Raw genomic sequence first — 23,613 nt, 5'->3', positions numbered from 1 at the left:
TGTATGAAAAGGCAATGAAAGTAACAGCAGCGATTTCACAGGCTGGATGTTATTGATGGGAAGAACGCTTTGCAGCACAGAGATGAGGGGAAAGGCCTTTACAAACCTAGTTTTCTTTTCAGTACTGGCTCTACCTTCTCTGCTGCAATCCCTTTAAATTTCTACTGCCTCTGTATCTCCCTCTTACAAAATATGTCTCCTCCTTAAAGTTATGTAGGATTTGCACAGCTCTGTGACAGCTGAAAAACACTACGCTCACTGCAAAGCACCAATTACCCAAGTATGTTGGGTATTTATTTTTTTAAGAGCTTTGTGCGTTAGGATCTGGAAAGGCTGCACATTTCTGTAAGTCAAAAGGACCTCAAATTCTCTGAATCAAATGAGTCAATAAACTGTGTCCTGTGCCTGAGCTTCCTACTGACATATGAGACATTTTCTTCCTCACAGCTCAGCTCTTCTTGCCTGGGCCCACGTGATGATGCGTATGGATGCTATGCTCTGTCTAGGTCAGCTCTTTAAACATGACATCAGCAGATGACTCATGAGTGATCACAGCTGACGAAGAGGCCCTCAGCGCCTGATAACGAATTCCACAAGCACTCTGACACACTCGGGCAGCCAGACCAAGCTCTCTGCAGGTAGGCTGAGTGCAGCTGGGGCAAACAGCATCTTTATTTGCGTAGCTGCAAATCCGAAAGCATCACATGTATTAATGGATCTGCCTGCATACCACTGCCCTCCTCTGCACTTTGCAGCTTATAAACTCTTAAAAGCACAGCAACCCTAACTTGTTTTGAACGGCACATCGTTAATTCACCGGAGCCACCACCCTTCCTACAGCCTTCACCAGTTCAGCGCTACAGACTAGTATCGCTGTTGAGTCTAGCACTACCAGTTCTACGGACTAGAAGAAATAATGGCATTTAGGAATTTAACAAACACGACAGAAGTTGTGAATTTAATGATCTGGGAGCCAGTCTCGAGTTATGCAAAACGCATTCAGTTAGGTATTCACAAAATTGCTTCAGCATAATTGTCGGCACGTGGATTGTTTGCAAACAGCTAGCACAAACTACTTAGTGTTAATCATTTGTTCCATGACATAGTTAGTCATGCACTATTTCTGCTTCTTGAGTGGGTGATTGTATCCTCCTAAAGGAGAGGGTAAGAACCAGTGAAAATGAAGCGCGCCCTGGGAGTTCGACATGGATAAGCGCTTGCGATAAAATACAAAAGTGTCATGTCTCACTAATCTCAGCAAGACGTTTGCATCTATCTATCTCCACGCAAATACTCCGCGATGACTCTGCAGAGTCTGGTGAACCAAGCCTAGGGATGAGGAATTCACATCGACTATTTCTGGCGCCGCGATTCTTTTTAACTCTCTGAACACGGGGAAGTGTTGCAGAGGAGTATCTGATTCCCCCAGACAACCTGGAAGGAAGGGACGACAGACCACTGCTCCTACGAGTTTGGCAAGAATGTATGATCAAAGCTGCTGTCTTTCTCTGCAGGAAACGGTATTGCTTCAGGGAGAGAGCCTATAATAGAAAAATCACAAAAAACGTATATTCCCTAAAGAAACAGGAAAGTAGTTTTTGCTTTGCCCATTTCAGTTTTCTCTGTTTACATGATGCTAGCACTTGAATGCAATTCTTAGTCATTTTTCCAAAAGATAACTGGTACTTCTACACATTTCAGTGACCTGCGATGAAACTAAGGAAGGTGAAAAACCGTAAGCACTGAATTTTGATGTAATATTGCTTTGATATTTTGCATTGACACAGAGACTGCACTGCCCCGTCTGAGCAAGAGTACTGAAATACCCTGTAAAATTCCCTGCTTAATACCCTTTACCAGGTACCACACAGAACATCGGGTTATATTATTATTAAATTGGAGAGAAACAGCCAGCCAGCTGTGAGAATACTAGGGAGAGAGAAATGCTCACAGAAAGCAGGACCTTCTGTGAAAGGTCTGCTCTTCTTTTCTGAAAGGTAAGCAACGTTTGGAGACCACTCTTAAAATGACTGAAGATTTTACAGATGCTTGAGCACACCAACTGACACATATGCAGACTGTTAAACTGGGGGGAAGACACCAGGCAAAGAGGTGTGAAGGCTGTTGGAACAATGTCCTCTAAGCTCACGGTGAAGGCAAGGGGAACTACCCTACCAGGAGGGCAGCGCCAGTCTCCTGGCCCATGCCGTGTGACTGGAAGCACCGCTCAGGTCAGATAAAGTCCTCTGCTAAAAAAGATTCCACGCACAGCAGGGAACTTGCTCTCTGGGTTGGCTGTTTCTTCCCCTCACTGCTAATACTCTTAAAATACGATGGATGCCGCAGCACCGCACAACAGCTCCAATGGCAACAACATCGGCGTTACATTGGGCAGTGGTCAAACAGGCACGCAGACTCAGCGTGGAGTTACAGACAGGTGATGGGTTGCTGCTGGTTTTGACAGCCTTGGACAACTTTTCATGTTCCGCAGAAAACTTCTGACAAAGCAAGGAAATTCAGCTGGACTCCTCCATGCCTGGACTGGCAGACCAGTAACTATTCCAGTACTCAGCCCACATGTATTTTCCCATAAAATCTGAAGCGTGTTGGAGAAGACTGAATTTCCCATTTGAGTTCCCTGTTCAATGGTTAGACTGCACACTCATTTCTCCCCCTTATTGACAATAATAAGCCATTTTGCTGCTTATTATTCTCTAATAAGATTGTAACAATTTTAGATGACTCTCGGAAGATAAGCATTTGCTCCCATAGTGCTGGTATAATACAGATGCACAAAAAAGATGAATTGCCTGAATTATCTTTGATCTTAGTCAGTGAATGGCTTTCTGTAAATGTGTAAGTGAAGGGAACTCTCTGGTGAAAATAAGGCAAAGTCAGCTAAAATTAAAGGTTAAAGTTGATAGAAATGTTAAGTTCGCTTATGAATATAGTTTTATTATCACAGCAACAAGTCACAGATCCTGTTGGACTAGTTCCTTACCCTAAGCAAAGCCATACCACACTTAAATGAACAGGAAGTCTGAATATATTGGTTTGTTTTTTTTAATTACAGCAATTGCATCAGAAACAACACATAGATACTCACATGAATGATATGATTCGCTTCAGCTGTTCTTGTTCTCAACATTTGCTTTTCATGAACATTCCAGTAATCAAATTACACTAGGACAAATGCTCATAGAAAATGAACAGCAACATTGAATACTTGCAGTATTTGCAAGTTCCAGCTTCCATGTATATCTTCAATTCCTGTGTTTATCAGATTGGAAGAGCAAAAAAAAAATCATATGGTTTAGCCAAACAACCAAAACCGTATCGCTAGCCGGTCCCTATTCAACCTCAGTGAAGTAAAAGGAAGAGTTTTTTTCATACATTTTTTGGAAAGCTCTGGGATGCAGTTATTCCTAATGCTTATGTTGTTTGTGCTTGTTCCAGAAATTTAAGGTGTTTTTCAGGTAGAAAAAAACGTCTGTAATTATCAGACGTATTAGTCACTGTGAATTTTCACTTTGTTTTCCTCTTAAAAGTACACTTCTGGGGAGGAATACAAGAGCAGTATGATCTGGGCAACAAGTTCCCATTCGTCATCAAGCAAAGCATCTTTCTTATGCTAATCATGTGGCACGCTGCATCCCACCACAAGTCTCAATTTGCCATTTATTCTTTTGCTGTAACCTGTAAGGGCTGCGAATGCCCACGGAGGACATCGCGGTAGAGCTAACTTTCACATAACTACATGTTACATATTTATATGCACTGTCAAAATGGTGGGAAGATATGAAATTCAGTTTCACTGGAATCTAGCAGGCTGAGCTATTTATAAATAAGTGTCTTATTTTTGGTGCTCTTCAGAGAATGTGATGAACAGTGAGTGATGAGCAATTTATGTTGCTGATCATTTGTATCACAATGGAGCCTTGCGGTCTTTTTCTGGAGTCAAAATTTTGTTAATTTAGGATCTGTATTATCCTACAGTGGAACACAGAACCTCAGAACAAAGACCAAGGGGCAAAATTAAGAAAGGATGAAATAAGCATGCCACACTGAAAATGGAAGAGTAGGTAGAAAATGGTGTAGCTGTATAAAATTTGAGGGTTCCTGGGGATTCTGGACATCAATATTCAAAACAGATGGATCACCCATCTTTCTCAAAAGAAACTCTCAGTGTGAAGGAATCCTTTCCCAAAAGTATTCTGCACAGAAGTATTTTCTATTTACACAATGAAAGATAATATTAAACAGAATATGGCATGAGTGTGAAATAAATGCCATTGGAAGGATTACATGCTCTCAAGAGATCTGGGGGATATAACTGAATGAAAAAAGCAGGGTTTAATTAACAAGTGTGTAAGTACCCTGTACTATGTAAATAATTCGTGTGTATACAAAGGTGATCATAAGGGTGACTGAATAATCACCATTTTGGCTTCCCTGTGTTGACTGCTGATGTAAGACTCCTAATCAGAGCCCACAAGAGTACTGTTAACTGTAACAGCCTATCCAGCATATTTCTATACTGATACATTGTGATTTGAACTTTTAAAGAGGTGAGTAATAACGGGTTTTTTTTCTCCCCAAAATCTCTGAGGAACAACACTGATGCCTCGTTTTATCATTTCCCCCCCATTAGCTCTGCAGTAGACAATTTTATAGATGCCAGTGGGAGTCTGGCATGAGCTGCCCTTCTGTGTAGTTGGAAGGTAGCTGGTAACAGCAGCAGATCGTTTGCCTGACACACCAGGCAGTGCAACTGCTTTTGCAGAACTGGCAATGAAGGGGAAAATGTGGAGATCACACAGCACCACACCACCTCCATCTGCGGTCCTGGAGCAAGGAAACACCACCATCCGCTACTGGTGTAGGCTGTGTGCATGCTGAATGACTGGGGAAAGAGAGGTGGCAGAGGAGCAGAGCCTTCCTTCAAAGCGTTGCTTGGTTTTGTACTCTGGAAACAAGAACAAGCTCCTGGAAACTCTGGTTCGCCAAGTGCAGCACGGCGCAATGACATCTGAAGTTTTCATGTCTCAAAGCTTAAACCAAAAATATCAATGTGTTTTCCCTGAAGTATTTACCTACGTTTGCCTCAAGGCTGTTACGGGGTATATATCTGTCCCCTTGGAGCTCTACAGTTTATCACCTATCACATGCAATTTAAACAGAGGAAACCCAGGCACATAACTCTTTCACCTTGCTGCCCTTCTAATGTAGGAGTAAAATCAACTCCATGGTATTAGTGTACTAAGAGAACGTAAATCACAGCTAAAACAGTTCAGTACATGCTCAGAAGAGGGCAGCTATCAGCTCCAAGTAAAGGTTACATCTATTTCTCCCATTCTCATGCTTATGCTGAGTAAAGTCCTAAAAGCAACTGTTCTCCTACAGAGAGCTGTTTAACCGGTATCTATGAGTCTCACAAGCTGAGAAAGCGATAAACAATCACACTTTCATCTAAAATAGTACCAGAAAATTATCAAACTGTGAACTTATAATACTCACTTTTCATCTGATTTGCAAAAAAGAAGTTCTTTCTAAGACGGTTTGAGTGAGTACGCCATTAAGATGAGTGTAACTGCTTTATCAGTAGCATCATTAAGAGAGCCTGGTGCATAATAGAGCTGCTCTTTCTGGCTATTAATTGCTATGTCTAATAGCTCTTCCCTTACAACAAATGCAAAACTTCATTTTTAAAATCATACTTTATGCTTGAAGATCTATCTTGTCTTTTAACTCTGTCTTAAGTTAGAAAGCCTTGTAAAATGTCTTATGCACAGCATGGGCAATCATTTCCTTCACAGTCTTAAAAAGAGCTGAAAGTGGAATAGTATGCCTTTAGGGAAATACTAAGAGTTTAAAATATGCCTGTGCAGCATATTCATAGATTTTTATAATGCATTTCAAATACTTTCCACATTGTAAAACAGGCTTTGAAAACTATCATCACAGATGAAAGGTGGTGAAGAAAAAGTAATAAAAATACTGTATCAAGAAAAGGAAAAATGGTGCCTGTGTCTGAATTGCCTAACATTTGACTTCTGCTGTATAATAACAACAATCAAACCATCACAGTAATTTCTCCGTTACTGTGCTTTAGTGGCAGCTGAGGGTGCACCTGCGTTCATGTTCACCCTTCTCTCCCTCCTCCCCCACCTCCCCATCTGCTGCCTGCAGCCACGCAGGTTCAGGTGACCGAAACACTTCAGATAAAAGTTAATTAGCTGGAACGCTGCACACCAGGTCTTTTCAAACCGCTGCCAAGTGGAAACCTTCCAGTCGGCTCCTGAGAGCTGCCCAGCCCACCATCCTGTGAGGGTGCAGTCCATCGCCAGGCAGACTCGGGGCAGTGGGCGCATCTGAGAGGTTCCACATCTCCCAACTCGCTGGCAAGGTGCTCACACACCCCGCAGAGACAGGCACAGCTGCTTGGCACTGCAGCCACACACACGCTCTCTGCTCGTACCAATAGGGTATGTATACGCTACAGGGATGCAAGACGCTCGTCAGCAGCTGTGTTGTACTACACTGTGGAGACGGATGAAAGGAAAGGGAAAGGATGCAGCAAGCTCAGCGCGGAGTGGCAAACATCAAGCCTGAACAGAGATACATTCTGAAACCCTGTCTACAGCCAAAACCAAGTCCCAAGGCTGGCTGCACATAACCATTTGGTTGCAATGCCCTGCAAAAGCAGCATGTAACAACGTACTGTGGTTTGTGGTATGCCGCGCTGTGAAGTCCCTTCTCAGTTCTCCATGCAGTTGTCCATAATTACCAAGAGTAACTTTGGTAGCTTGACGCAACAGCTGTGAAGCACTCAGGGCCAGATTGTGAACTTCTTAGTCACACTGACGAGGAGTCCCTTGCACAAATGGCTCTGCTCAAGTGTGACTCCCTTAATAAATGAATCATCTATCATTGCTGCCTACTCAGACTCAAATCTTTCTCCCAGTTCTGCTGTTACTTCCACCATCTGCACATCCTCTCCCTGTGGTGGTTAGAACAATCTGGCTGATCAATGGGATGTCTGGGAAAAAGGGGACACTTTCAGGGCCAGATCAGAAGTAAGGAGCAGTTGCTGACGTTCAAAGCTGCAATCCTAAAGCCACTGTCCCTTAACTTGCTCCCATTGCTTAGGAAATCCCTTCTGGGTACCGATGCTGTGTATATCCAAGCGCCCTTGGTCTGTCTCCCGGCGCTCTGAAATGCTGACCAGATGTCTGACCCCAGGTGCCAGAGCATCAGGTGGGACTATGTCCTGAGATGCCCACGTGCGTCTCTCCTCCTGTAATTCTCAGCACCAAGGAGGAAAAAAGGCTTCCACTAATTACAGCAGCTCAAACCGAGGCCTCACACCGAGGCTTTGCGAGAAGCTTCCCCTGGCAGCAGCAATAAACCACCACCTACTTTTGATCTAATCCCGATTCTTTTCACTGCTTCCTATATGTTGGCTTAGCACTTCCCTGGGAGGTCTGCACTTTTTTTGGGGAAGCATTACACACTGGAAATAACTGTCCTTAGCCAGGGATCAAGACAGATCTGCTAATTCAGCCCTGACTTGGGCAAGGTGTTTCACACAGTGCTTGGTGATCCCAGCACTTTGTACAGTGTTTTCACATAAAATTCGGATCCCTTGTTCTTATGCTTCTGGAATCACAAAAAGTAGAGAGACAGAGAAGGGCACCTCTTCCTTTTTATCTCAGTTATTTTCTCCTCCTCTCTCCCTGCGTCACTGACATTTATGCTTCTAGTTTTCTTGCTTCCTTTTCTTGTTTATTCCTTCTCTTTTTTCTGGCTCCTTTCAGCTGTTCAGAATAAACTCTGCAACACATAGCTGTTGGTATTGCAATGAGATTCAGTGTACTCTCTTGTTCAATCAAACTGAAAAGATGATCTTTCCCTTCTTGAAAAGCCCTGCAGTAAGACCTGCAGCAACACAGATTTATAGCCTGATTCGTCTTTGAAACACAAATCTAGGTTTTAAAAGAAACTGTGCTTTTTCCAGTTTTCTGCTAACTACAATAAGTACATAAACTCTCTCAATGCTATGCCTGGCTTTCTTTCACATCAAAAAATTACATGGAAATCCACGTAGGAAAAGAATAGAACACAAGACAAACATCTAATGGCTTAAAACTGTAACTACATCCAACGTAGCCTGAAGTTCTAATACTTTGAGCTTTCAGTATTTCAAGGGTTTAAATAGTAAGTAACTCATTAAATAAACCCTAGATCAGAAAATTTGTGAGTACGCGTTGAATTTAATTGTGAGCATTGAATGGAATAACATATAGCATGACAAGATTTTGGCTGTTTTCTAATCTCCACAGCTCTGCTTACCCAGGTTTGCCATGTATTAGTAGAAAGATGGGGTGTTTTCTCCGACTTTTATGGACAAATTCTTGGGGAAAGTTATACTGAACATCCCAACTTACATTTCTAGAGAGTGTTTTCTTTGTTAATAATATGTTCAGCACCATAACTTTTCTATTCATGTAACATCTGCTAGCAAACTGTCTTTAAATCTGTCTTTTTTGGCCAATTTTAATTTTTACTTAGTGAATAAAGATAAGTACTCTTTGGTGCTTCTTCTGACAATGCATGTAGTTCAGTAAAGTAACAATCAATGATTGAACCCTGTCATAGTTTAATTATTATCAACATGAGTTTGTGCAGTGTGTTATGAACGACTTCTTCGAGGCTATGCAGTGAGAAAGACATTGTTTTGTGAACACCCATGACAGCAAAAAAAACAAAAGAAAACATCATGTCTGGTATCGAATTCGATGTTAACGAAGCTATTTTTGCATCACAGAAACAGCACAGGATGAGGAATGAGAAAATCTTGTTGCTAGCCGGCTCAGATATTTTCTCCAGAATCTAGTATGATATCACGAGTACAGTGAGGAAAGAGACTAATAAAGACTGCACCTCAAACTACAAAGCAGATACCTCTGCTTTTGAGTTTTCATATCAAATCAATATAGACATTTGTTTTTCATTTATGTAGGAAATGTCTACTGGTATAGTATTTAACTACAAGAATCACCTCCCTTCCACCCCTTTCCCAAATCTTTACTCTTCACTACCCTTTTCGGATGGAATTGATATAACTAAAAATGCAACAGAATTAATAAAGCTGACTAAGCGATTTGATAAAACTTGACAGAACTGGATGTACTTCAAGAACAAAGTGATCATTGGCATCATTTTATCTAAGGATTCCCAGAGTCAGATACCTTACATAATTATAGACTCAGTGCATATTTTAAATCTGGGTAATAACACCTTGCTGTATTTGAGATAGACTGCTCACTGCTGACTCGAAGCCACTCAAATAAAGAATCTCTGGTGTATATATTTCAAATAATGCTGCACTTTCCAGTTTCAAAGTCTGCCCCTAACTTGGAAATAAGCAGACATTCAAACTGTGGCTTATCCACCATTTCCTTAAATAATAACTGCCAGGAAAAAAAATTATGGATAGTGAATAGTGCTGGGAATGGTGGTCATGCAAATCCAGCTTCACAACTTCTATTACAAATTACAAATACTATAAAATAAGAACACCTTTATACTACCTAAGCGTTGAAGAAACTTAGCGGAGTTTAAGAAAGAAGCCTGCTGTAAGATTTCACTCAGACTTGGGTGGTAACAAATACTAAATAGTGTTCTTTTATTACAAACAACTTCCAAGTCTTGAACTAATATGCTTGAAAACACCTTTCCTCCTCAAAAATTTGCTCTTCCATAACCAACAGAACACCTCAGATAATACCATACTCTCATACCTTGAAGTGTCATATACATTTACCACATACCATGCTAAAATATTCGAAGCTGCAAGATCCCTTAATTTCAAAAGCCCACTAGCAGGATAGGGAATTCAATGGGTTCCTGAAGGGCTTTATTCCACAGGAGAGGGGCTGGAAATGGCACTGAAAGGTGCTACTTGGAAAAGCTTCCCCCAGCAGAGTTCTGGCTCCTTCTGTCTCAATAGGATGTCAAAATTAAGGATCCAGAAGAGAGAACTGAAAGCAAAAACACTCTCATCACTTTCCTGCATTCTGAAAAAGGGTCTTTTGCAGTCATGATGGAACTGAATCCTCCTTAAACACTGCAACTGGAAAAAAAGAGAGTAGTTCTTTTTTTTTTTCTTTTCATTGGCCCATGCTTCTGAGTATGCAAAGCTTCATGATAGAGGAACTATCCTCAAAGAAATCCTCACAGGTAGGTAGGCTGCAGTGCTCTGTTTTACATGACTGGGCGCCTCTAGTGGTGCTTTAAACAGTGTTTATTATGACTCTGACAAGTTTAGCAGACAAAGATGACTTCTTGTATTATGAAGTGTGCAAGACATAGAGAAAAGAGACCCTGAGCATTACACAAGGTGAAAAAACACAAAATATAGCAGGTGCCAAGACAGCTCCCAAACACCATAACCAACCTCACTTTCACTAAACTTGAGGGCTTACTGACCATACCCAAGAATATAAACAAGGACTTCCTTCCCTTCAACAAACATCATCTATCAACAGGCTGACTGGCTTCAGATGACAACACAGTGAACCATAAAAACTGTGCTACGCTCACAGCTGACAATGTTCAGCACAGCACAGGAACGCAAGTAAAAAACACTTTCAAACTTTTTCGGGGAAAAGCGTGTGAGAGGCAGGAGACTGGATCAGTTAGCAAATATTGCATAATTGCTTTTTAACAGAGGAGGACATCCACAATGAGGAGACCTCTTGCAAGACGCTAGGATCACAACGCTGCCAGCAAGATGTCAGTTGTGCCTCTGACATCTGTGTTTACAAGAATTAATGACTCTACAGGATACGTGGCTACAGAGCAAAACTGTTAGTTATGGAAAGCTTTTTTATATTAGCTGGCAATGTAAAAGGACTTTTACTTTATAACAGATCTGTGGCCTAAATTGTGTCAGTTTCAAAAGCTCACTATGAGCAAAACTGCACAGAGACCTCTGGCTGAAAAAGCAGCAGAAGAACATCTGCTTGCACGTCCTCTCAATTTCCATCCTTTTTTCCCCCAAGGCACCTCTCATAAACCCTCTTCAACTGCACAAAAGGTACGTGCCATACTATTTAAGCAGCGTGAGGTGAGGAGGGCTGGTGATCAGAGGGAAAGACTGAATACATATTCCTCATCTTCACCATAAGTAGTACAAACTTCAACATTTGGTCTAAATCAGATTAGCAATGGTAGTCTGAATTACCAGAGCCTACAGCTAAGCAAGTGTTTTGCAATCTCTACTGGAAAATGAGATTTTAATATTATTCTTCCCTCAATCAAAACTACTTCTCTGCAAAAATGCAATTCTGGCTTGAACGAGGAAAAAAAAATTGTCTTTGGGCTTTTAGTTGGACAAAAGCTTTTCCATGTCTCCACTCCCCTGCTGTAATTTCTGCCTGCCCTTGCTGGTGCTCTGCATAGCTAGTGTCTTGCAGGTCAGTATGAGTTCTGTAGATACGGTACACCCAGTGGTATTCCTGGCTATTTCCAAAATGGGAAGATGCATCATTCCTCAGCCAGAGTAGTTTGATATATATATAAACTATAAAGCTCTTCTCAAAATAAAGCTTAATTCCTTTAAAAGCAAACAAAAAGTTAACTATTAACGGTCAGATTCTTTTTACAGCACCTGTTCTGAGGCTGAGCTTGCTAATTCACCAGGTAATTCATTTTTTAACCTAAAACTCTGACTTATTTATTCTTTTGACCCTCTCTGAGTCATAGCAGTAATCAGCAGTGCTGCCATTCCAGTTCCTCAGGAAACCAAACAAAGCACAGACTGGCTATGCAGGGACTGATGACTGAGATTTACTTTGTTCTATTTTGTTGCTCTGAGAAGAATCCTTTTCATGTTAAAAGACATCAGAGCTACTGACTTACCTGAGACCCACTGAAAATACCACCTAACTTCTGAAGTTCAGAGAACTCTTCCGCAAACACGATCTCCCCCTGTGAGATACTTCACCTACAAAAGGTAAAGGTGAAGAAAAGCTGATACTTCACCTACAAAACGAGTATTACGGGCTATTCATCCCAAACTCTGGTGAGTTCTACTCTCCAGAACTGTAGTACTAGAAGTGGTATCACTGTATTTATTTATGGTTCATGTTCCCTGGATCTGTTCGCTGTTCAGTCCCTCGGAAAATTATTAATGACATTGGCAGCCTCGGAATGAAAAAAATAGAGCGTGTTTCTTCACACAAACATATGTGATGTGATGAGCCTTGCCTCAGTGGCATCAGTGCTTGTGACCTGCTGCCTCCAAAATAATGACCTGTCAAAGCTTCAGTGCAATTTGGATTTCTGTTAGTGGTAAAGAAATCCAGTGGTTTTTTGCTTGCTGAATGATAGTGATAAATTGTTACTTTTGCTTACCGAGAGTGTGAAAATTTACTGGAGTGACAGTAAACTTGGAAAAGTAAACAGCTTTTTTCAGGTCACAACAGTGTCTGGATTTACTGTCAGTATATGTTAGTCATTAAATCACATACACAAATGAAAATGAAAAAAGTATGTCACATTTTACTCTGTGTAGCATCCCTTGAAGCCATGCATGCGTTATTGCCACACACACTCATGAACCTCCAGCAAAAATCTGTTGCTTGCGAGAGAACAAATGCTGCACCACACTTTGTGATGTTTGTTGTCTTGTGACCGTTAATTGTCGTGAAGGAAGACTGTTTGTGCCTTTTTTTTTTTTTTTAACTTCAGGAGAGTAGAAATTAATGACAAACAGACTTTCAAAGATGCTCGAGCAACCACAAAACTTTTGAAAACACTCTAGGTATCCAGCTGACTGTAGCTGCCCACCTGTGACACTGTGCAAAGTCTATCTCCACCCGATGTCACACGTTTGAAGTGTACCATCAGATGTCACGGAAGCAACAGCCAGTATTACTGAAGCATATTCAGTTCTGGACCCTTACCTTCCTTTTGAGTACTGCTTTTTGCCACATTAGGGAAGATGTGCTCAACGATCAGCGTGATTTTCAATTACAATGATAGACTTCTGCATGAAATAATAATGTTAACACTCAGCATCAGTACAAACGTTGCATGTGCACACTCCTGTCCTAGTGTCATGTGGAAAACGAGAGCTTGTCAGACATTACTACCTTAAATCCATCCTAACAAAAATTCTGAATGCTGAGGAGAAGCAGCTTGAGGCAGCATCTAGCGCATGTCATGTTCTGCTCACATGGCAGAAAGCGGGAAATGCTCTTCAAGGGCAAAGAAGTTTTGGGTCTGCTTCTGCTCCCACCTGGAAGCAAGCTAGCTGCAGCCAGCCCCCAAGGTGTGCTGTGGTGGTGTTCTGGAGGGAGGGAGGATCGCCCTGACAAACTGTGTATGGGAAGGGTGGCTCCAGGGAGGCCAATGTTTCACGTTCCAGAAGCAGGATTAGATCTCAGCCTTTTCCTCTCGACTTTTCTTCTCTGAAAAACTGCATGCTGGGCCTATTAGCAACATCTGTCTTGCCTACAAAGGTGTCATTTACACTTGACTCCTCTAAAATGGCCAGTCAGTAGAAGTGACCAGTTTCTAGCTCCGGGGCTGTCAAGCTGGGAAGGTGGGAGGTCCATGGTATGTTCATTTCATGCCAATACTGGCATGAGGCCGAGTGACACAAAATTCCTGACTAAAGCAGGCAGTAAGACACCGTGGGCTGCTGAGGCCAATGTCTCTGGGATCCTCCAGGTATAAGATGCTGTTGGAAACCCTGTAACTCTGGGAAGCGTGCGAGGTAAGGCTGCTGGAATGCTGCCTCCAGAGTCAGCCTTAAAATGGTATTTATTACGAGGAGTTATGAAAAAAGAGTGTTCAGAAAGATGTCAGGCCCTCCAAGCCAACCTTTAGAGACTAATATACTTGTATTACCTGCTGGCCTTTCAGTAAGGCTGAGGTTTTTTTTAAATCCACAGAGCCTTGAAGAGGGATTTTTTTAGCACAGCTGAGAAAAACCAACAGACTCAAATTATTCAGCGTAGGTCCAATGTCAGGCATTGGTTTCGCTGTCACTGAAGACAATGATGCCTGAATGTCTGCTTAAGAACAAAGTCCAGCTTTGAACAGATTGATCCAGTTGGCTCCCCACCGAGAATAATTTCAAAGTTAAGCAGGAGCTCTGAAGTCAGTGGAAAGGAGCAATGACTCTAACCCTCTGCTATATGCGTTTAACACATCTGGTGTCCCCAGGCAGCTTTGGATGAACTTGGACTCATCTCTAAGACAGAAGAGAAAATAATTCTGATCTTAACAGAAGGAGCAAGGAGATCTTGCTCCCTGAAGACCAGATCTTTGGCTATTGACTCCAGCACAACTGCAAATACAGCTGCAAGGCTGGCAGATGTACCCGAACGAACCTGGATGCCACTGGCACCAAGTGCGCATCAATAGTGGCATTCAGTGGCGCTGACTACCCTTGCGTCTCTGCGTAATCCACAGAAACCTGAGTTATGTGGGGTTTGCTGAGGTAGACAAAACTATCTTGAGTTCACGCCAGCATACAGCACTCACACCTTCAACTATGGACTAGGAGCTGCCGAGCACAGACTTTCTTTTCCTACCTTTTCTTTCACAATCTAACACAAAAAAAATACAGCAGCCTAACAACGATCCAGGCTGGGTTTTATATATGCTGTTGCAAAGTAAATTCAGTTGCTAATCTTTTCTGATTACATTTTCAGAAAAAAAGTTGAGCTATCCCTTTTTATATAAAACAACTACTTCTCCTGGCTACTTAAATGGCAGCTTCTGCCATTTTACTCACGACTTCCCTTGCGTGGGCCACACAGAAGAGAGCATTTTCTTCCAAGTCTTTCGCCTGAAGATAATCACTGGCATCAAACACGCATGTGCGAAATATTTAACTATCGTCTTTTTCCAGAGTGTGTAACACTAAGTTGCCATCTCTGTATGACAGAATGCTAAGTTCCCCTTGGATACTATTACTATTTTTGCCTAAGAGTCAAACACAATGAATTTGGTTTCTACTATTTTAGCTACACGATCAAACACAGACACTGTCAGACTTTGGTTTCTACTTAGGCATTCAGCAAAAATCTGATCTAGCAGCAATGCACAAACTACAAGTTAGGAAAATCCTAAAGCTTTAGCTAGCTCAACACAAAGTCAAATCACAGTGAACAACCTCCCCGAGAAGTGTCACCTGGTGAACAACCCACAGTGCCCACACAAACGGCGCCCAGCATTTAGACCAGTAACAAATAAACACCCTGAATGCTGGTTTTAGCCTTTGGAGGTGTTTGTTGCTTTTTTTTCCCCCTGGTTAACAACCATCTTTCAATCTGGGAAGCATGTCCTCCTCCGAAAGCCGAGCTAAGGACCTCCAGCAGAGCAGCTTCTCACCAGTGCCGTGTCCTGGACGCTCTTCCTCCTCTCAACTCTACAACTTCACGACTCCGGTCTCACAACTCGGCTCCTGCACCGCGCTCTGCCTCTCCACGGGAAGGATGCCGGCCGCCCTCCACCCCAGCGCCGGCACGGGAGAGGGTGCAGAGACCAGAGAACAGAGACGGAGCCCTCGTCCCCGGGCAGGGCTCGGGCAGCCGGCCGGACCCCGACCCTTCCCCGCGGGGTGCCGGGGCGGCTGCCGCCTGCGCGGGGGGCACCGCGCTGCCCCGACCCCGGGCCGGGGAGTCGGGGGAAAGCCCTGCCCGCCTCCTGCCTCCCCCCCCCCCCGCCCCCCGCCGCCTTACCGGGCTCCGCCGGGGGAACTCGCCCAGCACGATGCTGACCACGGGGATGCGCAGGGCCGCCGAGACGAAGTCCAGCTCCAGCATCTCCCCGCGGCTCTGCGGGAAAGCGAGGATGGCGGAGACCCCCTGCACCACCACGGTGTGGCAGAGGCTCTGCAGGAAGGAGACGGGGTCGTTGCTCCAGGAGGCGCTGGGGGAAGAGAAGGGGAAGAGGGGCAGGTCGCCCAGCCCGGCCTCGATCGCCATCACCACCTCCAGGGACAGGTTGTAGGGCAGCAGCCCGGCCACGCCGTTGAGGTTCGCTACGGCCAGCAGCAGCGCGTCCCGTGGGGAGGGCGAGGGGCCGGCCCGCCGCCCCCCGCCGCCCCCCTCGGGGCCGCCGACCGCCGCCGGTCCCCCGGGCCGGGCGGCGGCGCGGGGCTGCAGGTGGGTGGCCCCCACCCTGACCGTGTGCCCGATGCGCCGCAGGATCTGGCAGGGCTGCGGGTGGGACGCGGAGCCGGGCACGGCCGCCAGCACCAGGGCGCAGGGCGGCAGCAGCAGCAGGCACGCCCGGCCCAGGAGCCCCCGCACACCCGGCCGCCACATGGCCGGGACCCGCCCGCCGCCGCCTCTCCCGGCCCCGCCGCCTGCCTCAGCCGCCCCGCGGCCGCCCGGCAGCGGCACCAGCCGCGGCGGGCGGCCCCCGCGCAGAGCCGCCCCCGCCGCCGCCCATGGGGCCGCCGCCGCCGCGCCCACGCCCCGGGGCTGCCTGAGGGGGGGCTCGGACCCCGGCCCGCCCCCCGCTCACTCGGCTCCCGCAGCCGCCGGCGACGCGCCCCTGCCCCGGGCGCTGGAGAACCTCCTGCCCCCCCCTCCCCCGCACACCCCGCACGGAGCGAGAAGCTGCCCGGCACCGCTTCTCTTCCCGAGTCCGCCGTGCGCTGCCCCGGCCGGCTCCCTTGCAGGACTCCCCCGCCCGGCTCCCCTCCGCAGCCCCCCGCCGCTCCCGGGCCCCTCGCCCCGTTCCCCCCCCGCAAGGGTCCCCCTCGGTGCGCTCCCCCGCCCGGCTCCGGAGGCGAGGGAAGTTGGCGGGCGCTGGGCTGCGCTGCGCTCCCACCGGGAGGGACGGCCGGCGCCGGCTCCTCCCCGCGCAGCCGGGACTTGTAGTCGCCCCCGCCCCCGCGGGACCCCCGGGGAGGAAGGACGCTTGGGGCGGGTGGGGGTCGGCCGCTGCCTCCGCGTCTGTCGCCTGCTTGCTCCCCCCGGGACGGCCCCGGCAGGAAGCGCTCTCCCCCTCAAGCGAAACCGTTTTCGGGCGCCGAAGAGAGCCCCCGGGCTGTCCCGTCCCCGGAGGGGCTGCGGGTCGGGGCGGGGGGCGCCGGGGGGACGGGAGAGGCACGGTGCTTCAAACCGGGTGATTTCTCGACATGCGGGACGCGAGGTCACTGCTTGGCGTGCCGCGGACGCTTTCTACAACTGTTTTTGTGGCAGCTTTACCCTGGGGTGGAAAGCCCCCTCCCCGTCTCGGTTCTGGTAACCGGGTTTAACCCCGGGCGGGCAGCCGCGCTAACCCCGCGTCCCAGGCTTCAGCACCGCCAAGGCTCGGCGTTGCGTCTCTGCTCCGCCACCGATCTCCAGACCTTAGAGAGTCTCGGCCCTCTCCCTCGGAGGGGGGATAGCCCGCACGGCGGCGGGGTGCGGGATGCCTGCCGACGCGGGGCACCCCCGGGGCGCGGAGGCGCCACCTGCCTGCGGGACCCGAGCCGCCTTTCCCGGGGCGGTCCACGCAGCGCGGTTTGCTGCTGGCTGCTGTCCCGCGGGGAAGGACGGCTTGAGGCCCCCGCTCCCGGAGGGGGTGAGAAATGTTTCGGTAACTGCTTCGCCAGCAGTGTACCCTGACCTAGTGCTAGCCTTATTCTTTAACCGAAAGAGCTCCTCTCCTCTGAATGTCAACCTGCTTTACCCTCTGCGTGAGATTCAACTAGTTGTGAAGAAACATCACACGCTCTCTTTTTTCTTCATCTGGTATGCACAAAATCTGTGTGGCAGGAAACGCTTTTCATGGTGAGGTATAAAAAAGGTGGTGACTACCCTCCAATAAGTCTGAACTGCGTGTTTTCTGCTTTAAATTTGCCTTTCTCGTGGGGAGGTCACCAGGGGTGTGCAGAGCCCTCAGAGTGAGGTCTTGCCAAGGTCCTGTGCAGATGTGCTGGTATTTTTCTGTCTCTCATGTCCTTAGCTCCATCATATTAGCACCTTTTCGTACCTGCCTGCCATCACCATCTTCCAACTGACCTGCAAAGACAGTGCTTCTCTCATACTGTGCTCTCTGAATTCATGCGTGGTTGCAAAATCGGGTCCTAGGTGGAAAACTACGGATGGCAGAGTGGTGGTCTGTAGCCGACACTGACCATACCAGCTGCTACGTGTGAAGCTGAGCTAATGCTATGTTTAAGAGGTAATAACAATTTTGTGTTTCCCCTTTTCTTCTTATTTCTTCTTCTAGTCTTACATTTTCATTTTTTGGTATCTTCTCTGATCAAGCCAGGCTTCTCCTGTCCCTTTTCCCCACTGTTTTTGAAGGAATGGATTATATTAACACAGGTGTCTGAAGTCTCCTCTGTTAGAAATAAGGACCTACTGGCTGGGAGAACTGGCTTTGAATAAGGTGAATTTCGCGCAGTGCAGAGAAAAATGTTTTGTTTGTTGTTTTTTTCCTTCCCAAACGACAGGAGTTAGCTTTCACGTTGTGGGAATAAGCTCGCGTGAGATCTGTACAACTCCGGAGGCGTTGTCTGTGTTCGCATCCTTTTTGTCAGGTTTGGAAAAACCCGGTAAGCACATAACTGCTCTGCTGTGCAGTTAGTTAATTACTAGTTTTTATGTGGGAATTATTTTTATACAAAATGGTTACTCTTCCATGTCTTAACAGACAGCCCTAAACTGTCACTCATTTAAGGCGTCATTAGAGGAGCGGGACTTTCTCTGGCTTTAGGGCACAGGTGACACTGGTTTAAAAGAGCAAGTGTTTCATAAAACGTAATCAAATTTATTATTGAAACAGCTCTGAAAATGACACAATAAATTGATCAGTGAAGGAAAATCATGCAGTATCTCCATCCTTTGGGTTTTTTATTCATTTGTGGATAACCTATGACCAGATCGATCACTCTTTTTGGTGATCACACAGTGCCACCTCTTGGGATTACTGCTGCGAATAATTCCTAGTCTGACACTCGTCTTTGAGCAAGTCGTGGCAAGTAGTCACAGTTAGAAAACTGAGCTGTACAGAGTAGCAAAGCTCCCCAGGTGACTTTGACTTGAATGGCTCTAGCTCTTGAAGCTGTCTTTTCAGCTTGATTATTTATAACAACAAATTATGAATTTTTCTTCTTTGCAATCTGTGTCTATTTTTACTCTTTGCTCCAATATTCCTGTTAATGAAGTTCTCTACAGTACCCCTGATATACCAAAGTGCTTAAACACAGGCTTTTTTAAGAAGACATTTAAATCCTTAAGTGCTGCTCTCTTAGAGGCCAGAATATTTTCAGGAAGTGATATGGAAAGGATATAAACCCCACCAAAGTGTATACACGTAACATTTGGAAAGTTGTCTCATTAGTTTTTCTGCTTTATTTGCATAAATATGCATGTGGAAAAGGGCACCGTAGGTTTAGTCTGATAAAAGAATTGGAGACTGTTTTGTGTCAGTTGCACCCAGCCTTTTAGCAACACTGCAGTCCCTCTTCCAAAGCTGCCAGCAGAATAAACCTTTTGACAGATTCTTGACTTTTTTCATCTTCAGCCAAAGGACTGTCTGCCTTCAACTCTCCTCCCCCACTTTTCTCTTTCTCATGGTGCTTGCTGCTGTAGGAATGTCCGCTCTGCTCTGCTCCTGTGTTAAATATTCAGCAGAAATAAGACCAGGCAGATCCAGGCGAGTGGAGGGACCTCCTCTGAATTAGTTGTCACCTTGGGTAACTAAGAGTACAGCAATGCTGGTGGCATTGATTGCTGCGGAATGGTGACCGAAGAAACTATTCATCCTTGGTCGGTGGCTGAGCATCACAGCTAAAGCCGGTGAAAACACTTTGGCAATGAAAAATGCAGCAGGGAAATGTGATTAAAATCACCACTCCTGTTCCTCGTGCTGCTCTTTCCACTTGCTTGGCTCATTGTAATTTCTTTGAAGTAGGGCTGGTTTATTTGCTTTCTGTGCTGCAGAACAATTGTCCTGTGTGTATCACAGCGACTTTCTGCAAGGTTTGTTCCCTCTGAGCAACTTGGCTTATTTGGAAGTAGGTTATCGCTGTCCTCCTGTTCATTTCTCTGTTGCTCTGCTCCCTTTGCTCTGAGGGAGAAGCTCCTTTGGCTTGCCACAGCGTGATAGCCAGACTGCTTAAACTCATGTTCATTTGCCCCTTTTTGCAGCTGCTCGCATTTTTTAAAAATGCCTGAGTCACTAGCTGAGATCAGGGTACCACACACAACGTCTTTAGACTTGGAAAGGGCAAGGGGTTTATTATGGGTCGAAAATGTTTTTTCCTTTCATAACCATCATTGAAAAAGGAGAATAGGGAAAAATTCACCATTCAGGTAAAGTTAATTCTTTAACTCAGTAGGAATAAACGATTTTGCTTCTATTTAGGTGCCCCCAATTTATCTTAATGCAGTTTCAAACATTTCCAAATGCTATGTTTTTCATTTGAATTTCCATTTCAGGGGAGGGAAACAAAAAAGAATGTTGTGTGGATGTTCCTTACTTTCTGTCCTCCACTCTCTTTTTCCAGCCAGAAGACGTTTGCAAATACTTTCAGATATCTAAAACTGCATTAAGAATGCTAAGTAGGGTATTATGTTCGAAAAATTTCATGTCGCTCTGGTGCTTGTCTGGTGTGAATCGACAGTGCACTGGCTACTCCAGACTTATGCCTGCAAATATCCTCCTGTGGGCAGGCCTGGTGTTGAATCCAAACAACCACTTCGGAGTCAAATTTATTTTCACTAGTGAGGGCTATGTGCTCCTTTACTGCCTCAGAAAAGAGGTAGATTTTACTCCCTAAACAAAATTCCCATTTTGTTTCTTCTGGCAATATAAATCCAAACGAGCTCGGATACTGTCAGAGGATGCTCAAAGAGTCAGTGAGGAAAACATTTAATAAACCGCTTTATATCTTCCATCCCTTTTGGATAGAAGGGCAGGCAGGAGATCTTATAACATTGCCAGATAGTGGCACACGGTCAACCAACCCCTCTGATTTTGGTAGTCTCTTCTCTGAAACTGATGCTACCACAGGAAGATCTCAAGACATTCCAGGTCTGTACAAAGGAAATAAAAATAAGCGACTAGTACTCCTCACAGCTGCTTTCCCCCACATGAACTGTGCAAAGGTGCCTAAAGTGGGCATGAATATACTGTGGGACCTGTTTCCATTGCCAGAATGAGAAAAGAAGAGGTCAGTTGCAAGTGAAAGCACTGTTCTCTCTGATAATGTGAGTGCTGTTCTCTTTGTTCAGGTGAGCAATCCAATCGATTGTTTTTATTGCTCCTTGTCTGAGGTAGCAGTGTATATCTTCCCAAACAAGGAGCTATAAAAGCGTTATGAGATCCCCACTTGTGACATGTTCTGTTCATGCCATATATTTTCAGTTTGACACTTATGTTTTTCTCATTGCTAGTCCTTTTCTAGCACTCCCCATTGTTCTCACCTTTGAGATACATTATTAATCCTGGGCAGAGCTACAACTAGTCGTGAAGCACCATAATGACTCAGTTGAGTACTAAGCCTCTGGCGATAACCACCTGAAGTTTCTGCTATTGCCTGTAGTTCTTATTTTTAAGCAGTTTCCATTCTGTTGTCACATCTCCTGTGCTGTTCCTTCATGGCTAATATGATGGTGATGAAAACAACTCCAGTAGATATGAGAGGTCCAAGCGCTACTTACAGCGTCATGACAGGTGGCACAGGGAGCCTTTAGGAGACCTTCTGTTTGGTGGAATGGTTATCTGGGAATCCAGGGGATGGCTGAATGTAAAGTCTCCCTCTTGAGTCCTGGAGTCAAAATCTGGTGGAGCCAACTGCACAGGAAAGAGCTGTCTGGCCACTGCAGACCTGGAGGTACAGGAGACATCTGCCCAGGGGCCTTTAATCTCCACCAGAAAAGCACCAGCTATATGCCAGAAGCGTGTTATCCCAGTATCCTGAGAACTATTGAGGAAGAAAAGTAATCACCTCTGCAGGCCAGTTTCCCTGAGCTCACATAGGCAGAGAACATGGAACTGGTTCCTAGGGTGATGTGTGCACGTTTGTATGTCATTACTGTGAGTACCTCGATCTTTTTTCTGACTTCTTGTCAGCAGACAGGCAGGTACTCCCTTCCTCAATTTTTCTTCCAGGTAGTAGGAGATCCTCTATCATGGCCCTGCTCAGTACAAAAACAGGATGCTCTGCCACAGACTTTTGTAGGACCAGGCTGGATTTAATGCAACTCTCCGTGTACATATTTGCCTTTTTATTCCGGGATGACGGTTGAGTGCTTGTGAAAATTTTGGGAGGCAGGAAGAGAAAAAAGAGACAAAGCTGTTTGAAGCCAGTGTCTAAACTAGATGACCCACGGAGGTCCCTTCCAACCCCTACCATTCTGTGATTCTGTTATTCTGTGATCAGTGTCATTTGTGTAGGAAGGTCAGACAAGCACCTTCTCACAGAGCAAACCCAGAGTTTTCAAAAACGTATCAGTGCTGCTTTGCTGGCATCATGGTGCCCTCTGCATTATATGATTTCCCCCATGCTTCTGCAGCAAATATAAAATTATGATAGGCTGTGTGCAACCTTTGCACTGTTTTGGTTGGCTTCGAAAGGCCACTTGGTGTAAATGCTCAATAAAGATGAATAAAGACTGTTTAACTTTCAGGCAAAGTCTTCAATTTCCACAAAGTTAGGAGGGCACACGCCCCCAGCATGACCCTGACAAGATCACAGGCTTTTTATTGTTTGTTCCCTCCTGCTCCCTCTGACTGAAAGGGGGGGTGTGTGAAAGGAGAGGGGGGAAAAGTGAGAAATCATGGGTGCTTATCAAAGTTAAATTATAAGGATGGTGTAAAAAACAGGAAAAAACTGAATAAGCAAGCTAAGGAAAGGCCACAACAGCATCTGTGTAAGAGATAATTCACCCAATTTGTCCAGCTAAACAATTCTGTCAAGTCTACTGAGGGCTGCAAAACTGGCAAACTGCCTCATCTCCTCCAAGAAGCTCAGAGGCAGCGTGGGCTTAACCCTCTGTTTGCTGTTTAAAGAACTGATTTTGCAAACCCTTACTCAAAGCAGCTGGGATGACCTTACTCAAATTATTGACTTTAATGAGGGTTTCTGGTACAAGAAAAACTGAGTTGGGCAGGAATCAGCTTGCCAGCCGCAGTCATGACAGCTGCGTTCCTGAAAGCTCGTGGGCTCGTTCGTCCCTTTGGGCGCTGCCTGAAGATGCACAGCAGAAGATGCAGCTTGCCAGGGATGCCCCTGAGCAATGCCACCCTGAAAGAGATGTGAGCTCCTCTGAGGATCCAGGCCTCACGCAGAGCTCCGTCCCTAGCTTTCATTAGAAGGAAAAACCTCCTGGGATCTGTGTTTGCATAGCATACCTTCTAGCTCCCAGGCAGGTGTGGTACCCCTACCAGTTGTCTGAGCCCTGCATGGCTGTAATATTGACCAGCAGGCTGCTGGTCTCTCCAATAACTTGCCTTTTCTGCACAGTATTAGCTCACTGGCATGCACGTGTGTGTGTGGGTTTGTGGCGTGCGTGTGTAACAAATATTTGATTCCTTCACAGATACCTCTTGTTGGAACGTCCTTTAAGACATGCCATACTGACC

At 45.6% G+C, this 23,613-nt stretch overlaps 1 protein-coding gene across 2 annotated transcripts in view; it reads right to left on the bottom strand.

The window, feature by feature from the left end:
- Window positions 1-16,096, bottom strand: part of GRIN3A (glutamate ionotropic receptor NMDA type subunit 3A) — a 77,029-nt gene extending 60,933 nt beyond the window's left edge. The window contains exons 1-2 of one of the 2 annotated variants that reach the window (XM_075411355.1): window positions 15,762-15,841; window positions 3,107-3,270 (exon numbers count right to left, since the gene is read on the bottom strand). In XM_075411355.1, coding sequence (XP_075267470.1) covers window positions 3,107-3,148 — 42 coding nt within the window. In that variant the 5' untranslated portion in view covers window positions 3,149-3,270; window positions 15,762-15,841. Of the gene's footprint in view, window positions 1-3,106; window positions 3,271-15,761 lie in introns of both variants that reach the window. The other variant, XM_075411354.1, reaches the window with a different exon arrangement.
- Between the last annotated feature and the right edge of the window lie 7,517 nt (window positions 16,097-23,613).

This window comes from Opisthocomus hoazin, chromosome Z, assembly GCF_030867145.1.
Source record: "Opisthocomus hoazin isolate bOpiHoa1 chromosome Z, bOpiHoa1.hap1, whole genome shotgun sequence".
NCBI lineage: Eukaryota > Metazoa > Chordata > Aves > Opisthocomiformes > Opisthocomidae > Opisthocomus > Opisthocomus hoazin.
Note: the sequence above shows the minus strand (reverse complement) of the source record. Positions and strands in the feature narration are given on the sequence as shown.